The sequence below is a fragment of the Parasteatoda tepidariorum genome, chromosome 9, assembly GCF_043381705.1.
Source record: "Parasteatoda tepidariorum isolate YZ-2023 chromosome 9, CAS_Ptep_4.0, whole genome shotgun sequence".
NCBI classification, from domain to species: domain Eukaryota; kingdom Metazoa; phylum Arthropoda; class Arachnida; order Araneae; family Theridiidae; genus Parasteatoda; species Parasteatoda tepidariorum.
Window position 1 is genome coordinate 25244017 of NC_092212.1, and position 21029 is coordinate 25265045.

Here is a 21029-nt window from a genome sequence, read left to right on the forward strand (position 1 = left end):
CCAAACTACAGCCATTTCCTTTTCGGAAATCGATGACCATTTACTTGACCACATCTCAAATTGAACTTTCCTTCAAAATCCTTCGAAATTCTTGAAGGTTATGTGGAGGTTAAGCTTCCCAAAATAATCAATGACGAAAGGGGGGTCCACTCAAAGCATAATTCCTTTTCGAAAAGGAGGCCGTTTTCTGGCCCTGAACATCTAGATTCCTTCTTTGCTGCGCATAAATTTTCCAGAAGGGCTAGAACAATTTTTGCACACCCCCTTTCCCCACCTAAAGATGATGGAAGTAAGGAACAGAGGGAGGTAGGAAGATGCAGAGAACAATCGAAAAGGAGCTTTCCTATTGGTGGATTAGTTTTACAGGCCCAGTTGCACCTGCGTCCTGTAAAGGGTACGGGTACAGTTAAACTACAGTTTGTTGGAATTGCTAGAGAGGAACGTGAAAAGGGGGTGCCTTGGGGAAGAGAGAGAGCGAAGAACCATCCTAATTTTTGGTTGGAGGAGGAGAATGAAGGATGGCGAGGAAGACCGCCCCCCTGGTACACCCTTGGTTCGATTTATTGGTATGCAGGGATGTATTTCATGGATTCACGAATGTATGGTATGTTTGATGAGTGAAGGTATGGACAGGCCATGTTTAATTGGAGTAATCAGGGTTCATCAGTGATTTGGAAGACAAATTGAATTTCCAGAGTTAATGTGATACATTATCTCTGACCGAGTTTTTTAGTCTTTTTTTATTAGAACTTTTTTAAGTTAAAATTTATTTGATTATTACAATTTTTATTTTTAATTCGTATCAATTGGAACTAATCTCCCATTTAAGTATTCGCAATGGAGAAAGTATAATAAATTTTCTTTTTATCTGATAAAAAAAAATATGATTTTTACTAATTAGCTGCTCTGTATATCCTTTTAGGTTAAAGACTTTTCATTTTATTAAATCATTACGGTGCAATAGAAAAAAGTTAACTATTACGATTATTAAATTCATCAACCATATTATTTTATATTACTATACCTTAAATTATTTACCATATGATATTAATTTACAATGCTTTGAGTTTTTATCAATATAAAACTAGTTTTCTGTTTAAAAATTCGAAAAGCATTAATTATAATGAATCTTTTTAATCTGATGGAAATCTCATATTTACAACTTAGATTATTCATTTAGATACAAGGCTTATTTTTTTTTTCATTTAATCAATGTATTATAATGCAAATATATGGAAAAAATTATTTAATTATTTTTGCTAATTTCTTCTTTTATTTTTGCAGACTTATTTCTTCATCACTTAAACACAATTTAAATTTTTAAATCCTTAGCATCGTTAAACCTGCCATACAGGGGTGAAAGCGAGACGGAAAAGAGGAAAGGCTGGTAGTTAAACCATTCCAGTTATAGCTAGTTTTGGGGAGGAGTTTATTTATTCATTTTTAAATTTTTCAACAATATCTACTTTATCTTGGAAAAGAAGCAGTTTATATATATGCCAGAATTATAAAAGAAATCTTGATAGATATTTCATTTTTTTCAAAAAAATGCTGGAATGAAATGTTTTACGTACCAGATTTTTCTCTTTTTCGTCTTGCTATATAAGAGCTTTCACCCATGCTGCCGTATATAGATAAGTTAATATTGACAATATTTTTTTCCTTTAACTATACGCATACCTGCCAACTCTTCCGGATTTTCCGGAAGACTTTATTTTCATATTTAAAGTGGTAGCATTACTCATGTTATTCCAATTAACTTTTTGAATTATAATGATAATTACAAATGAGTTTGACCACCACTACATATAAATAATTACAATAAATATATTAAAGCATAATAATCCTTGCACAAGCGAATTTCAACAGGATCAAAATATAAATATATTTTTTAGTCAGATTGTTTTTCGTTTATTGTATTACAACCACTCTGAAAATCCATTCTCGGAAGGAGTGAAAGTTGGCAGGTATGTATACGTAATAATTCAATCATTAAATTAATTTATACACAAATACACAAGAATTTGTTCTTGAATGTTTTTTCAAGTTATTTAAATGTTTAGTTTGAATTCGTCTAGTATCATTTCTTATAAAGTTAATCCATCGAAGACAAAATCTCCCTTTCTTAGAGTTGCCTCGGACAACAAAATTGATAAAAATGCTGACGATTAAAATTCTAAACTATTTTTGCAACTTTTTATAGCATATATTTTTCAGTTTACTAATGAAAGTGCTAAGTGCCGTAAGGCATCAGACGACCAGTTCCACTACAACGAACAAACGAATGAAAGTGTAAGGATGGAATGTTTTGGCCTTAAATATGAATAATTTGAAATGTAAGCCATAGTGATAATTGAATAATTACGATTGAATAATTAAGGTCGTAATAAATAAATAAAAATGAATTGAGTTTCTACCACTTTTTACATCTTCATTCGCCTGCGGCATCCCTGCTTTTGGAATATATCGGAGTTGAGGGATAAGATTTCACGTATTTTTTGGATTTCATGTAATGCACTTATTGAACATTTTTTCGAAGTTGTGTCTCAATTATCAAGAGTTCGTACTTACCTGGAAAACCGAAAACTGGAATCAGTCTTGTTTAGAAAAAAGCTGAAAATTTCCTTGGGCCAGCTTTTACTCGTACTTAAGAGTTTGAAGTGATGAATAAAGCCTTTTATTAACACTATATTTATTTACACTTTCCGTTACTTAGTCGTAAACTTAGAATTGGGTCAGCTGTTCAAAGCCGGTTATAAAATATAAATAAAATAAAATACATGCTTATTGGTTTACTAAATTTGATTTATTGGGCTTTTGTTCACCACTACTTGTACATAATTGAATTGACTTGAGTGGTGTGTTACTTTGAAACAGTAAAGCCGTGTTAAGCATTTTAAAAAAATGGCAAAATTTCTTGAAAATTTGCAAATTTTATTCGTAACTCCCTACCGTTTTTTAAAAGAATTTGTAGTGACCGGAGCAGTTGCTATCTCTGCAGTTAGGCCGTTTTGATCCATTTTAAAAATTGACAAAATTTAAATAAAATTTCGTTTGTAGTTCTCTGTCGATTTTTTGACGAATCCGAAGCAGTTGGCATCTCTGAAAAGTGACTAATTTCGTTTCATTGGTCTTTACTTTAAAACTATAAAATCTGTTTTTCCCATTTCGCGTTTTATTTCGATACTTATTCGGTAATATTAAGCGTAAGAGTCAATACAAATTTAATAAAATACAATTTATTTTCTTAATTTAGTTGACACTTTTTAAATTTTTTATGGACCGTATGAACCTTGCATCAATCAGGATAAAACTGGTAACCAAACTAATTCTTTAACAGTTCATATGAGAGCAGGGTAGTAATCGTTTGATTTATATAAGTCACTACTACTTAATTCGAAATCAAAATTACATACAGGGTGACTACTAAATATTGTAACACTCGAAAAAAATGGAAATTTATTTTAATTCATTTGGTAAAACAATTTCTCTCTCACTGTTCCTGTGATGGTAGCTTTCTATAAGTGCAGACGATTTTTGCTTAGAGCAAAACATTTAGAATAAATTTAAAGATATAATCGAAAAGGTTAATGGTTAAACTGCTTTTCGATCGCTAATTTTCTGCAGGTAGAATCTTTGAGCAATTAAAATCTCTTGGGTTTAATAGAACATTTATATATAGAACTATAAATCGGTTATTAGATGCTTGTGGCTATAAAGATCGTCCCAGGTCTGGTCGTCCAAGCTCAGTTCGTACAAAAAAGAGCATTAAAAGAATTCGTGAAAAGATACGAAGAAATCCACAGCGCTCTGCTAATAAAATGGCTGCAGAGGATAACGTAAGTCGAAGAACTAGGCAAGTTATATTAAATGAAGACCTGAGTTTTCACACTTGTAGCAAAAGAAAAGTTCAAAGTTTGACAACTGCACAAGAATTAAAAAGACTACAAAGATGCAAAGAAATTGCAGAACCGCACGGTAACAAAAGTGTTGACAGAATAATCTTTTCTGATAAGAAAATATTTTGCAGAGAACAAAGTTATACTGCCAAAAACAATGTTGTATATTCAACAACCTTCGATGAGATACCTGAAAGTGTAAGAACTGTGCAACGCTTTCAAAACAAAAATTCTGTAATGATTTTGGTTGCAGTGTCAAATAACGGAAAATTTCCTCTAAAATTCATCGATAAAGGGGTCAAAATCAATGCTGAATATTATTAAAAAAAATATTGGCTACACATTTATTGCCACATGCAGACAGATGGATCCCAAAAAGGATTGGGTATTTAAGCAAGATGCTGCACCGTCACACCGAGCCAAAACAACACCTTGGCTCCTTATCCATTGTACGAAATTAATTAAACATGAAAATTTGCCTCCTTCTTCAACAGATCTAAATCCTTTAGACTATTGTGTTTGAGATATTCTAGAGTCTAAAGCTAATGTTAAGCAGCAAAGAAGTGTGGAATCTTTCGGAGCTTCTTTATTGCGTGAATGGTTCCACTTATCCCAATTCGATTCCCTCTTTACACATTATTTTTACTTACACCACATTACGTCTTTTATACTGCGTTATTTTTTTATTACATAAATTACTGGAAATTACATAACTATTTGGAAATTAATTATAAATAAAATTTTAGAAATAAAATGGTGATTAAATTATTTGAATATTATAATATGGAATATTATAAATATTAAAATGTTATTATTGGCTTGTCAATACACTGTAGTAAGGCTCCTATACTATCAGAGCTGACCTATCAAGCAATATTGGAGCAAACAAGTTCGCAAGTTAACGTTATTTTAGCATTCGTTATGTTATTACAGAGATGCCAACTGCTGCGGACACGCCAAAATAATTTAAAAAGCGGTAAATAGCTACAAAGTAAATTTTGCGAATAGTTGACAATATTTGCTTGCTTTTTAAAATGTAAAGCATGTCATAAGTACTTTAAAGTGGTGAATTATATAAGCCTACTCATTGTTTAGAAATAGTGGTGGATTAAAATCTACTAAATCGAACTTATGACACCAAGAATTACAATTAATAAACTACCACTTGAAAATATTTTTTCGCTGTGCTTATGTTAGCTCGTTGCTCCAACAATAAATGATACATCGGCCTGTCTAATTCAGGGGCTCTACTCCTGTCTAGTAACTCACATCCTTTAAAGAGTGGCGTTACTTCATTAAGCTTGGAAAGACTATATGAANGTAAATATATACTTTTTTTCTTTTATAAGCTTAATTTTTTAATGATTTTAATCACCACTATTCTTACAAAAATTAAGCAGATATATCAATATGCGTTACTATCATGGTTGCCAACTTAAGTTTTCTCAAATACAACGTATTTGTTTGCTTGAAATTGAATTATTAATTCCATTTTAATACCACTGGGAAAAATGATAATGGAAGGGATTAAAAGTTGGCAGGTATGCCCATGAACTGGGACAGCACATGTCCCGTCCGGTGCGAAAGGGTTAAGCAAGATTCTTCACAGTCACACAGAGCCAAAACAACACCTTGGCTCCATGTCCATTGTACGAAATTTATTAAACATGAAGGTTTGCCTCCTTCTTCACCAGATCTAAATCCTTTAGACTATTGTGTTTGAGATATTCTAGAGTCTAAAGTTAATGTTAAGCAGCACAGAAGTTTGGACTCTCTCGGAGCTTCTTTATTGCGTGAATGGTTCCACTTATCCCAATTCTATTCCCATTTCACACATTCCCCCATTATAAGTCTAAAAAAACCGACGAATCAGTTAATGCCGCTTCGCAGCAGCGCACTGAGATTTGAGCTTTGTTTTAATGATCACATTTCTCTCGAGGCAAATTTTATAGTGCTAAGTTAATTCAGTTTAAAAACTTTTTTTAATTTACATGTTTTATCCCTAGAAATTAGAATAGAGACAAAAGCTCCGTGCTTCAGATAAGCAGTGAAATTGCTCATTGTCATTTAAGACAATGTGTCTGTTTTGACAGAAACTAAAATTATTTTTACTTATACTACGTTACTTATTTTACTACATTTATTACTGCATATTTAATTTATTTGCTTGAAAATTAATTATAAATAAAATTTTTAAAATAAAATAGTGCTTAAATTATTTGGAATGGTGAAAGGCGATTGACATTGAAAATGACAATCGCCATTTGCTAAAGTTTGATAAAGATTTTATAAAATTTTGGATTTTATTTTTTCCCTCTCTAAAGTACTAACTTGCCACTGATATTGATCATAGGAATCTAAATGCATTGATTACAAAGTTTCAAAAAATTTTGTATAAAGGGTAGTAATTACAGAACTCACTGACATTTTAAAAATCATTTAAATTTTTTATGTCGAAAATTAATTGATTTCCGAATAGCTCAAATTCGTATAGGATGGCTAAGAATTACACTGAGGAACAATTTTTTTGTTGCACTTGTGCAAGTACTTAACCTAACCTAATTCGGGTGTAGAGATTTTAAAGCTGAGATAACTTTTGTTTGGAAAGCTACAAATTTTTTATTCAATGATATTTTTAGATTAGTTTATTTCTTTCTGAATGTGCAAGTTTATAAAGATATAATAGATTTGTATACATACATGTACAGTTACCTGCTCCTTTGGCTTAACACTTGAGATAAAAAAAATTACGTATAGTATTATAAACTAGCCTGCAATCGTGTTTGTAATGTTGTTTTATTGAGTAAAGTTGCGAAATTAAAGAAAAAAAATCTGTTTAATTTTCAATTCGAAAAAAAGAAGCTTTAAGCACTTTCTCGATTATCCCGAATTATCTCAGGTTATTGGAAATTATTATTCTGCGAAAATTCCCAAAACTGCACAAAACCAAAACGCGAGGATCAGAGAGTCTAAAATACCTGTGTACTATAATGTTATGATACGTCATCTATTGGTGGTTTTTGGAACTAAATGTATTTTTAGCTAGATAAAATTCTAATCATTTCATTATCCCGCTGTCTAATTTTCATCAAGTTGTGAGCTGCATATACTTTTTTACGCAAATTACTCTCAAATGCCAAATTTAATGGTAGCCATTTTATACGTCAGCTATATGTACATTTCGAACCATATTTTAACAACTTTACATTTAAGCAAACGGTAAATTAAGCTACAACCGAATTATTCTACTACCAGATTTTCATGAAATTCCAATCATAATTTTTGAGCTTACAAATGCTAATTTTAGTTATAGACACTTTGACCAGTGGTTCCGCGGAACCCTAAGATTCCATGGAAGGGTAAAAGGGCTTCCGAGAGCTTAAATTTTTTAAACCAGTAGTAATTCTTGAAACTTATAATTATATCAAAACATTAAACCATAATTTCTTTGATAGTTTGGTTATTTTCATGAAATTATTTAAATAAAATGCCAGTAAAAAAAGAAGTGGCAAAATTTATAAACAATTGCATCAGCATTTCTCGTCGAACTTTCCAAAATAAAATGTCCAAATACAAGAATAACGTTTTGTTTTTCGATAATAATTATTCTCAACATTTATCTAAATGCATGCGCCAAAAACAAATTCAGAGCTTAACTAGATACCACTCCAGGCCTGCGAATTTAACTTAAACTTAACACGTTCACGCAGGGGTGACCCACCGGTGGGTCACGCAAGATTGTCCCAACTTGGCAGCTCACCGGAGTCAAAACTGGTACTAACAATAAATTTCGTTTTTTTTCCGGGAATAATAAAAATCCATAACTACCAATTGTTTTTAACGGATGCAATTTTTATATAGAATTGCTTCTTCGCCGCGATAAATTTCCTTACAGTGAATTGTTATTGTTGAGAATAGATTAACTCCTCCTAAATATCATCTAATATTGAAATAGTTCTTCTAGTATTTTCTCTTTTACCTTACCAGTATTTTTACTTTTCCCGGTGTGAACGTGTTAAACTGTATGAAATATCAGGGCACCTCAGGCCGCTTGCTGCCCTCTTTCCATTTATCTTTAGCTTAATCTTCGTAGTGCTTCGATAAGGTTGTGGAATGCAAATGAACAAAAGGAGTACTCATGTGGATCATTGAGATTCTGACTGTGTAATTATATGCAGTGGGGTGATTGCGAATTTAACTGTTTGACGTCAAACTTATTATTTTAAGAGTTTTTTTTAAATAAAACTATTACAAAAAAATTTTCATTTTCCACATTAAATATTATTAAAATAATTGGTACTCTCCCGTTGACCAGTATGTTTATGGCTACTAAGAAAGTTTATTCATATGTTTGTGGTTTCACCAAAAGATACTCGATGATTTAAGGCTCCGTAGCTTTAAAAAATTGGGAACAGCTGCCTAAGACATCTACCATATACGCATTTTGTATCACATTTTAACAACCTGACATACGAATCGAATGGTAAATTAACTGTCATAATGTTACAACCTTATTCTCCTCATAGTTTTTGAGTCAAAGTGTCAGTCAAAGATACCTTACACATCTACCATGTGCTCATTCTTAACCATATTTTAACAACATCACATTGGAATCGAACTGTAAATTAACGTCAGAAAGCAATTCCAACCTCCATAAAGAACGGGTGGAATCGAGAACTGTACTAAATTACCCAACACCTCCATGGTTAGAAACGCAAATATTATCCTGACCTCTCAAAAACACTCCGAATATTTCACACACCCCACTTCTTTATAACTCACTGGAAACAGGAGTTCTAATTCACAGATCGGCACGCACCATTTCGATGAATACCAAACAGAAGGGGTGTGCAACCCCCTTTCCGGAATTGGGGGTGGTATAAAGTTCAAACTACAACCGACTGATTCCGGGGATGCTTGAGGTGGGAGGTCTCATTAAATGTTCGGGCAAAATGAGGGTTAGCCCCAGGGCAATTGAGTCATCCCCATGTGTTGTTGTAGTTTGTCCTTCCTCTTCATCCCCACCCCTCTTATATTCTTTTCTCCCGAATGACCCCCGGTAGACCAAAATAACGAGTTTCCTTCCTTGTTAAGTGCGTGTACACCCTCAGACAGGGACTGTTTTCCTGTTCTTTTTCCTTTTTTTTTATTCTTTCCGGATCAGGATTTTCCTTATCAGGATGGGATTCTGTGCTCTAGATCACAAGGGGGAGAGAAGGGCAGGATTTAATCTGGAAAAGGAGGGTTCTGCTCTTGAATCAAGAGTCGGTGGAAGGTTTAAGATGATTATAAAGGTAAATATGAGGATTCTAAGTTGGGGTGTAAGACTTTTAATTAATTTATCTTCTATGCAAATGTTTAAAAGATAAAAAAATAACTCCTCCTCAGTCTTTTTTTTTTTTTAGTTTGGATTAATAGACATAAATTGATTTGAGCTTTAGTTTTTGTAGCATGCGTGTAATTAATTGGAACAAGCGTATTCATAAACTAAACAACTATCTGAATAGAAATCTGAATCGCACGAAATTGTAGCATTTAAAATGTAGCATTCTTAGATATTTTTTGATTACCTCAAAATTTTTTTTAAAATTTGTTGCGATTTCATACAATAAAATTAAGAAGTAAAAATTTCAGAGTCATTTAAACTCTATTTTGAAACTTAAAAAAAATACGAAAATCTGCAATTAATTTCAAAATATTTACTATTAAAATATACCTTAAAAATAAATAAAAATGATNTAACTCACCTAATTGCATACCTGCCAACTTTTAATCTCTTCTATTATGATTTTCCCCAGTGGTAGTAAATTCGAATTAAAATTTCAATTGTGGGCAAAAAAAATACGTCGTATTTGAAAAACCGTCAGCTGAGAACCATGATAGTAACGCTTATTAATGTATATGCTTAATTTTTTTAACAATAGTGGTGATCAAAATCATTTAAAAATTAAGTTCATAAAGGAAAATATAGTATATATTTACTACCACTTAAGATATAAAAATAAAATTTTACGCCAAATGCGTAAAAGTTGGCAGGTATGTATATATATATTATTTCGTTTATATAGAAATGACATTTAATCGAACATATATAACAAAAACATACCTGTATATATTTAAATAGTGGGTAGTACGTATTTCCTTATAATATTCAGAGATGCCAGCTTGCTCCGGACAGTAAATACATATTTTAAAGTGGTAGTTTATCAATTGTGATTCTTGGTCTAATAGATTCTACTTAGTAGATTTTTATCCACCACTATTTCTAAATAATTCGCAGGCTTATATAATTCACCATTTTATAGTACTTTATGTCATGCTGTACCTTTTAAAAGCAAGCGAAAATATTCAAATATTTGCAAAATTTACTTTGTAGTTATTTACCGTTTTTTTTAATTATTTTGGCTTGTCTGGAGCAGTTGGCATCTCTGAATATTTCTTATTTAGCTATATTATTAGCTTAGAAAATCACTGTGTCGTGACTGAGATCGAAGTGTAAATATACTATGGTAAACAGCGCTATCTTGTTTCTTCAAAACGAATCATAATAATGAATCATTAATTTTTAAATATTTGAGAAGAAGAACCGAATTTTAGCCACTCACAAAATTAGACTGAAGATGGAAAAAAAATAATAAATTGCGCTAACTTAAATGTGGAGATTGCTAATTTGACAGACCAATTTTGACTTCACTTTAATAAATGTTAGCCTAATCACATACCGTCGCTTTACAATAAACCGCAGTAACTCAAATAAGCGAGTTTTTCATGAGAGCGATTTCTAACTTTTCAAGATGGCAAATCGCGCCAATGCCATAACGATTTATCTGCTCTCTAAATTAATTTTATGGAACTTATGAAGATAACACTTTGTTTCTTTAAAAGGGTGATTTTTTTTTATACCCAAAATGACCTAAATATCTAATTTCTCAATTTTTTTGAGTTACTACAATTAAGTTTCAAAGAGACGATACGTAATAAATATAGAGTTACCACGAGCTACTGAAAATTCGAAATTTTATTATATGAAATTACAATTAGCAACTTTACAGCACTTTTTTTCAGTTTACTATTTAAAGTATATGTTTTTATTTTAAATATAAATTATTTGAAATGTAAGTCATAGTGGTAGTTGCGATTGAATGGTTAAAGAAAAAATAAATAAAAATGAATAAAGTTTCAACCACTATCTACATTTTTTGGTCACCTATGTCATCCCTGTAAATGCAAGCTCAAAGTGCAACTATATAATTTTTATTAAGAACTAAATAATGGTGTGTTAAATAAAGTATACTATAACTATTATAACCCCGCTAACGAATTCGGTTGGTTGCCAGTTTTATCTTTTTACTCTGGTTGATAACATTTCACGATGGCACATATTTGTGACAGTTATATGGACAGTAGCCCATAACTTTCAAACTTTACGGTTTGTTCAAAACATTTTTATAGTGGAAGTAAACTAAAGTAAAAATTTTTATAACAAATAAAATTTTCATGAATTTTTTTCTTCTTAACATTTGAGAATAACCATTTGTAGATTAAAAATTTAATACATCTGTAAAATTATTTATGCATAGTACCAAGGATGCAAACTGCTCCCGATTTACAAAAATATTGTGAAAAGCGGTAGAAACCAATAACCCGAAGTTTGCAGACTTTCGCCTAGTTTTGCCAATGTTTCAAAAAAATAGACACACAATGTGGTTTATGACGTCAGCATTTGATTTATTTAAAAGTAACGGTGATAAAAACCGAATTAACTAAACCAAGAAACATACTTTAAAAGACTACCACTCGAAAATATTTATCGGCTATCCGGAGCAAGTTGGTACATCTTAAATTGGATTTTTTTTAATTATAAAAAAAATAATAAATTACTTTTGTTATCCCAAACAAATATGTTATCTAAAACTTCAGTAATTCTGTAATTATAGAAACGTGCACAAATGTATTATATACGAATATTGCAGTTCGAATTTGAAGACGAAAATTCAAACTGTACTTAAATATAATTCTTAGTGCCGCTGTACTCATGTTGGGATTCTTTGGATCGAAATCCCATTGCCATGAAAGGGTGGAGACCGTGTGAAATCGTCCGCCCAAGAACACCTGCACCTACTAGGGCGGTAAAAGGGAAAAGGGCAAACAACAAAATCCCCTTGCCTACGAAGCGAATAGGTTTTCTAAAATTCTCACATGCATAGAATTTGAAAAGCATTTGGGCTTTTAAAGATTTAAAATTTTCAATATCTTGTTACAAAAACGTAATGTTTGATTGAATAACGGGTATAAGTTATGAAATTTTCATATTTTTATCGGTGCTATCTATGTAAGCTAATTCCAAATTATTTTCTGAAACTAGCTAAAATTAAAATATACATGCTACATTGAGAAATTTTTTTTTAAGTTCTACTATTTTTTTTCACCGTAAGTGCATAATTGGTTAATTACAGCTTGAGAGGAAGTGATTAAGTCTAACCACGTGATTTAAATCAGATGTAATTAGGTAATCGAATCTGATTGACTTCCAAACCAACAAATGAAACCTACGATATAACGTCACTTGCAGGTATCCAATTATTGCAAGTACTGTGCTTCACTCTGCGAAAGATTGAATACTAAAAAGCACAGAAATATATTGTTTGCATACCTGCCAACTTTTACACATTTGGCGTAAAATTTTATTTTTGTATTTAAAGTGGTAGTAAATATATACTATTTTTTCTTTTATAAACTAAACTTTTAAATGATTTTCATCACCACTATTCTTAAGAAAACTAAGCATATATATTAATATGTGTTATTATCATGGTAGGAAGTTTAAGCTTTTTCAAATACAACGTATTTTTTTGCTTAAAATTGAAATTTTTATTCCATTTTAATACCACTGGGAAAAATCATATTGGAAGGGATTAAAAGTTGGCAGGTATGTGTTTGGTGTAATTTTCTTATTTATACAAGATTTACAGACATAATTTTCTTTTAACGGAAAAATTTCTTATGCCATGTACACAGAAGTTGTTATATTAACACGTTCACGCCGAGAAAAGAGAAAATACTGGTAGAAGATCTATTTCAATATTAGATAATATTCGGGAGGAGTTAATCTATTCTCAACAATATCAATTCACTGTAAGGAAATTTATTACGGCGAAGAAGCAATTCAATTTAAAAATTTCATCCGTTAAAAACAATTGATAGTTATAGATTTTTATTATTCCCGGAAAAAAACTAAAAAATGAAATTTATTTGTTACCAGTTTTTATTCCAGTGCGCTGCCAAGATGAGACAATCTAGCGTGACCCACCGGTGGGTCACCCCGGCGTGCACGTGTTAATATACGTTCGGTTCAAAAGTTGAAAAAAAGGTATGTAATTTGAATTTGAGATTATTTGCGTAAAACTCTGGTCCCCATTTTAGCTGGTTCATTAGTTCAAGCCTGCAAAGCTATAAAAATTTTTGAATTCTTAAACGTTTTGTCCAAAATAAAAGCTAAATTGATAAAAATAAAATAATGAGTTTAACCCTTTCGCGCCGACTGTCACAAATACGTGACAGCAAAAAACCGTATCAATCAGGGTAAGAAGATAAAACTGGTAATCAAAGTATTTCTTTAGCAGTTTATTTGTGGGCGGAGTTATAATTTTTTGATTTATTTAATTCACCATTACTTTGTTCAAAATAAAACTATTTAGTTATACTTTGAATTATCATTGATTATATATATGATNTTAATCTATTCTCAACAATATCAATTCACTGTAAGGAAATTTATTACGGCGAAGAAGCAATTCAATATAAAAATTTCATCCGTTAAAAACAATTGATAGTTATGGCTTTTTATTATTCCCGAAAAAAAACTAAAAAATGAAATTTATTTGCTACCAGTTTTTACGCCAGTGCCATACCTGCCAACTTCTAATCCCTTCCATTATTATTTTTCCCAGTGGTATTGAAAGGAAATTAAAACTTCAATTTTAAGCAAACAAATATGTTGTATTTGAGAAAACATAAGTTGACAACCATTCGTTCGTTCGTTCGTTGTAGTGGAACTGGGCGTCTGAGGCCTTACGGCCCTTTTCCCATTCATCTTGAAGTTAACTTAGAGACATACATGACAAAATTAAAGTTTGGGGAGCAAATGGAAGTTGACAACCAGTAGTAACGCATATTAATATATGTGCTTAATTTTTGTAGGAATAGTGGTGATCAATATCATTTAAAAATTAAGATTATAAAAGAAAAAATAGTATATAATTACTACCACTTTAAATATGAAAATAAAATCTTCCGGAAAATCCAAAAGAGTTGGCAGATATGCAGTGCACTGCCAAAATGAGACAATCTAGCGTGACCCACCGGTGGGTCACCCCGACGTGTGCGTGTTAATATACGTTCGGTTCAAAAGTTGAAAAAAATGTATGTAATTTGAATTTGAGATTATTTGCGTATAACTCTGGTCCCCATTTTAGCTGGTTCATTAGTTCAAGCCTGCAAAGCTATAAAAAATTTTGAATTCTTAAACATTTCGTCCAAAACAAAAGCTAAATTGATAAAAATAAAATAATGTGAATTAAAAATAATGAGTTTAAAGAAAGAACTGGCTATTGCATAAATAACATTTTATTTGATAATTGAAGAAATTATTACATTTTAAAAATGATAACAATATATTATCTAGTATACTCCATTAATATGCGTATATGATAGCAGCGCTAGAAAGAAATATATTTGAATAACCTCTGTTTATAAAAACTGGAAAAAAAAATCTCCATTTTAACACTATTTTACGCACCTTTATATACATACGTACTTAAATATTGTGACACGTTGTGGGACCCCTAATTTGTCTATAATATTTTCTTTCGTTATGGTACTAATGAATGTTATAATACATGACCAAGTTTGAATATTATGGATTAATATTAAAGGCAGATACAGGACATATTGAAATTGAATAAAAACTCTTCTCTAATTGTTACCTTACTAAATCATATTCTCGTTCTAAGAACTTTATTTGCTGACATTGTTGTTGTTTAAAAAAAATAGCATTAGACTTATGCTCTATTACAAGACAAATGCCAAAAATATTTAGGCATTTTTTTCCTTTTTTTGAAGTTAAAGTTATAAATAGTAATCAAATTGGAATTATATTATGATATGTGTTTAATTATATTTGTTATTGCGAGTATTTACTTACAAAATGCAACGTTCGTAATGTTACTCTATTTGGAAAACAAATTATAAAAAGAAAATACTCGTCTTAATAGAAATAGAAGCGCACATTTCCTAACCATAAACCGAATTATCGACTGGAATAAAACAATAGAAGTTCCGAGAGATAAAACTTCAGGGAATTGTCTCATGAGAGAGGCTGTCCAAAACAGCACAATGGAGCAACACTTTTAGTGACACCTTAAGAGAGAGTGCTATTTCAACTTCATTTACCAGGTAAACCCATCAACATTTCGCATTTGTCGCCTCAATGAAGCCAAGAATTTGTAATGATAAGCCGTTTGAATGCTGCAATGGCGCCATGTTTGGTCAAAAGCCTTTTGCAAGCTTAGTAAGCCCTTTAAGTAAAAAAAAATGCTATGTTTAGGTATTATATTAACCGTAATGAAGAGTTCCAGAATTTTTTTTTATGAATATCCATGCTCATATCTGAACCAATTTAAGGAGAGAAAAAAATAAAATCTCAATTCTTTTTCTCATTGATTTTATGCAAAGATTTATAAGGTTTGGTTAATACCGTTTCATTAGAGCGGCAAAAAAGAGCTAGTGGCAACGCACAAAGAATAATTGATCCTGGGTTATCTTTCTGAGTATTTTGTTTTGGTGGGTGCTAAGCTTGACTGGAAAAAATGGTGATATGTTGGCCCATGACGGAGAGACGTAAGTTAGTACTGGTTTTATCATGGAGAGGTATAGCAATCTTTTTAATTTTAACTCCATGTTGGAATGTCCGAGGAGAACTTGAAATTTAATACAAGAAGCTTTAGCTTATAACATTCTGAACATGGTTAGATAACATTCTGAACATGGTGTTTTCAGGTAATTTTTTTAGGATTAATACAAGATACTTTGCGCCTTATTGAAGATCGGGAGGGTCTCTCCAAAAAGTCTAGATAATTTGTGAAAAGATGTTGATGTCTTTTAATGCATGATCAGTAGATGGTGGTTATGGCCATTTACTTAGTTATTTACTTGGACCATTTACTATAAGTAATACATTTTAAATCAACAGATATGTTTGAGTTGAGTTTGTGTAAAAGATAGTGCTTACAAAAAAATGATGAATGTTTGGAGGTAAAACAGTAGTACATTTCTATAGGTTTGTAACATTTTTTTTTGAATATCTTATTATATATATATATATATATATATATATAGTTACTCAATTCGAACTTCTAACAAACACTCATGTGAGTTTTCCCTTTCTCCTCTTCAATATATTCTCAGCCCCTGAAAGGAGAGTTTACCCCTTAACCAATTTCTTAATAATTATTTTAAAAAAATAAATAAATATATTTCTAAAAAATGTGATTTTCGATTATTTTTATTTAAATTTCATGCAAATAAAGTTTGGGATGTGAGCTTTAAATTTTATGTTTGCTCTATATAGCAAAAATAGCCCCCTAGGAGTGTCTAATCTCCTAAAATTATAACTTTAAAGGATATTCTACTTATACATTTAATGGCCTTTTTTATTTTTTAAACAATCAAAATATAAAATATGGCTCTAAAAATGTCAAAGTTATTGAAAAGTATACGTGGTGCAAAAATAATAGCCTAGTAGAGTTAAAAAAAATAGAAACAAAATAGATAGTTTCAACTAGCATGTTTAGTGCAAGGAGTTGATCCCTTTTAATATAAAAAGTTTCCTCTATGGTGATTACACATTTAGATTTATTTTCTTAGAGGGAATGTCCGTAATTTTTCAGTTCAATAAAAGTGATGTAACTTCAAAATTTTATTATTTTTTAAAAAAAAAAAAAAACTTTGATAACTAAAGTTTTGACAAAAAAAAATAAAATTATGCTTTCTGAGTCACTAAATTAAAATTTTAAGGTATTATCGTTGCTAAACAATGGATCTATTTTATTAGTTAAATTCTGTACATTGGTTGCCAAGTTTATTCAGATTATAATCTTCTATTTTTACTATTTAGCTTTCTTATTGTTATATTGTTCCTTATTGTCATAGTATTCCTGATTTCCTGTACAATAAAAGTGCATGATAAAAAAGAAACAGAGACGGGAAGGGGTAGACTAAATATAACTCATTTTACCTAACCATTGGTTTCACATAGAATAAAAGTTAGGGCATTTATGATCGGCTTTACAAAAGCTTTTGAGCAGCTTTACAGAATGTCAATCCCATCTGTTATTAATTCCGTATTCTAGAAACATCTAAGAATTAAAGGGAGATTTCAGTCATATTTTTTTAAAATATTTCTGCATTTATCTGTGCGATGATTTAAGCTTGAATGCCATTGAAAGTTTCCTAGTGGAGGTTGACATATTGATATTTATAGAGTCATGTTCTAAATTTTTATTGCTTAAAAATAACGAAATAACTTTGAATAATAAACGAGAAATGCCGGAAAGTTTATTGGGTATATACCAATAATATTAAAATTGACCTTTTTCGATGTACCTTTTCTCAGCATTTAACCCCTTAACGATCGGTCAATTTTCAAGAAAAAGGTCATAAAAGTGCCTATTTTTTGGCTTTTGCATTTGTATTACGTATTTGATTAGTGCTGTAACTGGTTTAAAATAAACTAACTATCTACAATTACCATAAAAATATCCTGGTACTGCCATCTGGTGTGTAAAATGAGAAATAAAATGTTTTCCGGGCAAAAGAAATTAATTAGTTTTATTCTTATTGGCGCGTTACTACTGAACACTCCAGCCCGTCAATATCACGGGAGCGAGAAATAGCTGGCGAAACCTCACCCCGTCATTTTCACATTCACCAATTTATTGTACATATGTCATGCTATACCCTTTAAATAGCAAGTAAAAATTGTCAAATATTTCCAAAATTTACTTGTAGTTATTTACCGTTTATTTTTTAATTATTTTGGCGTGTCCGGAGCAGTTGGCATCCCTGCTTATCTTTGTCAGAAATTTTTTTAAAAAAATTATAAACTGAGAACTTTTAATTGCTTTAAAAAGTTTCATCGAAAATCTTTCATGACTCAAACAGTATTAGTGTTAACGCTGAAACATCATCACAGCATACAATTGCAGAGATGCCAACTTGCTCCGGACAGCAAATATATTTTAAGGTAGTAGTTTATCAATTGTTATTTTTGATTTAATAAATTCAATTTAGTAGATTTTTATCCACCACTATTTCTAAATAATTCGTAGGCTTACAAAGTTCACCACTTTATAGAACATATGCTGGATATTGGGGTTATCTCGGCGTTTGGCGCGAAGCGCCACTAACCGATTCATCGATTCTGTTTTGTTGTATTCTGGGAGGTCCTATATATCTTTGAAGTTGTAGTATGTTGTAACAACAAGTCAAGTCCTTAAGGAGTAAATCTTTAGTTTTGAAGGGAAAATNTTTTAAATTTTTTTTTATTTTATGTTAATCAGGATACCGTCTGAAAAGAAGATTTCTGAAACTACGGAAATTCCGTAGCAGTTGGAGGGTATGCTTTTAAAAAGCAAGCAGAAATAGTCGAATATTTCGAAAATTTACTTTGTAGTTATTTACCGTTCTTTTAATTATTTTAGCGTGACCGGAGCAGTTGGCATCTCTGCAATTGATATAATCTCAAATATCCCTATACAGTTTCAAAGTGATATGATGAGTGGAAAAGGTACATCAAAAAATGTCAGTTTTAGCATTATTGTCAGGAATGTCAGTTTTAGCAAATTTTGGTTTTAAGGGACGGGCATATGGGAGGGGTAGGCCATTTTCGTTATTCAATACAATGGATGAGCCTAGTAGAAAAACCAGGTGACATTTTCAAAGAGGCTATAAGCAAAGTAAAAAGAAGAAAGAAATTATACCCGAAATATTTTATCTGCGATTTATTTGAAGGTGATATATAGATTAAGATTTATTAGAAAAATTATATTATTTTATTTACCACTTCCGGATTTGAAATAAAAATCACGTATGTATACTAAAAACTAATGAGGATTAGTTTAAAGTGAAGAGAAAATCAATTTTGTTATATTAAACATATTCATATTGATTCAACCGCTTTATGTAATTTTTCTTAAAGTTAAATACTCCTAAAATTTTCACGTACCTTGTTCTATAAAATTGGCAAACAGAACTCTAATTCCAAATTTAATTTACAATAAAATGAAAAGAGAGAGCAAAACTTCGTGGTTTTAGAAAAGTTTCTCAAAAATTTATCATGCCTGCCAACTCTTCCGGATTTTCCCGAAGATTTTATTTTCATATTTAAAGTGGTAGTAATTATATACTATTTTTTCTTTTATAATCTTAAATTTTTAAATGATATTGATCACCACTATTCTTACAAAAATTAGGCACATATATTAATATGCGTTACTGTCATGGTTGTCAACTTAAGTTTTCTCAAATACAACGTATTTGTTTGCTTAAAATTGAAGTTTTAATTCCATTTTAATACCACTGGGAAAAATGATAATGGAANAATTCCAGGATCAAGTATTTGGAAAAAGGACTTTTCAACGGAAAAAACTCTCATTTGCGTTACACGGAGAAGTAAACCACGAAAATTTGCATGGTTAGCCCGACGCCAAGGAGATTTTAACCCATGATTAGTCTACCACTAGGATATTTTACGTCAAACACTGCGAAGAGAGCGAACTGGTAGCAGAATTCGTATCAACCGGCCACCGTTGGCATTGAAAACTGTTTCACTTCATTGGGAGTCGAACACTCTATTCCCTGAGCCACAGTGACTCTGCGTCTTAAGTATGTAAAAATCCGATCATTAGATCTAAAGTTAGTCAAGCTGTTGCGCTTTTTTTCCCGCACTGTGCGAGGCTGTTTCCTATGATGGAAAATAGTAGTAGGTCTAGTAATAGTCCAGTCAATAAGTCTTAGCAATCATGGATATTTGCTCCCTGCGAAAACGAACTGTAAAGAAAATGAAATGACGTGATTAAATTATTCTTAAATGTTGTAATAATGTCCTTTTTTTCTCATGGTACACCTCTGTAAAAGGATTTTTTATCTAAAGAATTTTAATAAAAATTCCACTATCTGTCTTATGACTCTTTCCAACAACTCTGAAGTCAGGTTTTGATCATGCTTAAGCATTTGGAATATTCTTATAACTATGCATTTACTCATATTAAAAGTTGAAACTAAAGTGTTAGTCTCATTAGAGATTATCAACTTAGCTTAATCATCCACCAACTGAATTCCTAAAATTCTTCGTGAAATTATAGTCGATATAATTTACTATAGCCCCATAAAATTGCTGCCCCCATTTTCTAAACTTTTCTAGAATGTGAACATCTTAGCTTGGTGTACGTCGTAGGCTAAATGAAAATTCCAGCACTAGGCAAATGCTTTTGTATTTGCCTAGTCGATATTAACTTTTTTCAGGGTTATTACAATCACTCCATATACTTTTAGGCTTATATGATATGTGTGAAAAATTACTCAATTACTATTGTGTGTGTGGCTTATTCCTCAAGGTCTAGCTGCAAGCTAGACCATGTCCAGGAGGTCATGAATGCTCGAAAAGTCATATACTGTAATAGGTGGCATGTAGAGGTGTATATATATATATATATATATACTATAATAATATGTATATATATATATATAATATATATATAATAAGTTGTAAATTTGTGTTTCAGGTGACGCACTTCTGGCTGGATGATATGTACCTCAAGAACCCAATCCCACTTCCGGTCAACTCCAACCCCTTCTTTCTCTTCCCCAAGCAGAACTTCCACTCATCTTCCGACCAATTCAGGTAAACTATTTACAGCATTAAAATATTTAAAAAAATTCTTAAATAAGGTTATAAAAACTATATATATTTTTTATTTTTTAAGAATATCGGTTTAAAAGAAATTGATTGAGAGGCAACTACGGAGATTGATGAGCGGAGCCTCCTAGTCTTGCTAAATTGGATATATCATA

General features: G+C 31.1%; 1 protein-coding gene across 4 annotated transcripts in view; it reads left to right on the forward strand.

Moving 5' to 3' along the window:
- The window catches only part of LOC107445027 (Vesicular acetylcholine transporter), a 299143-nt gene that overhangs the window by 216972 nt on the left and 61142 nt on the right, over window positions 1–21029 (forward strand). For all 4 annotated transcript variants that reach the window (XM_071184877.1, XM_071184880.1, XM_071184878.1 and 1 more), the window contains one exon: window positions 20741–20859. In XM_071184877.1, coding sequence (XP_071040978.1) covers window positions 20741–20859 — 119 coding nt within the window. The remainder of the gene's footprint in view (window positions 1–20740; window positions 20860–21029) is intronic.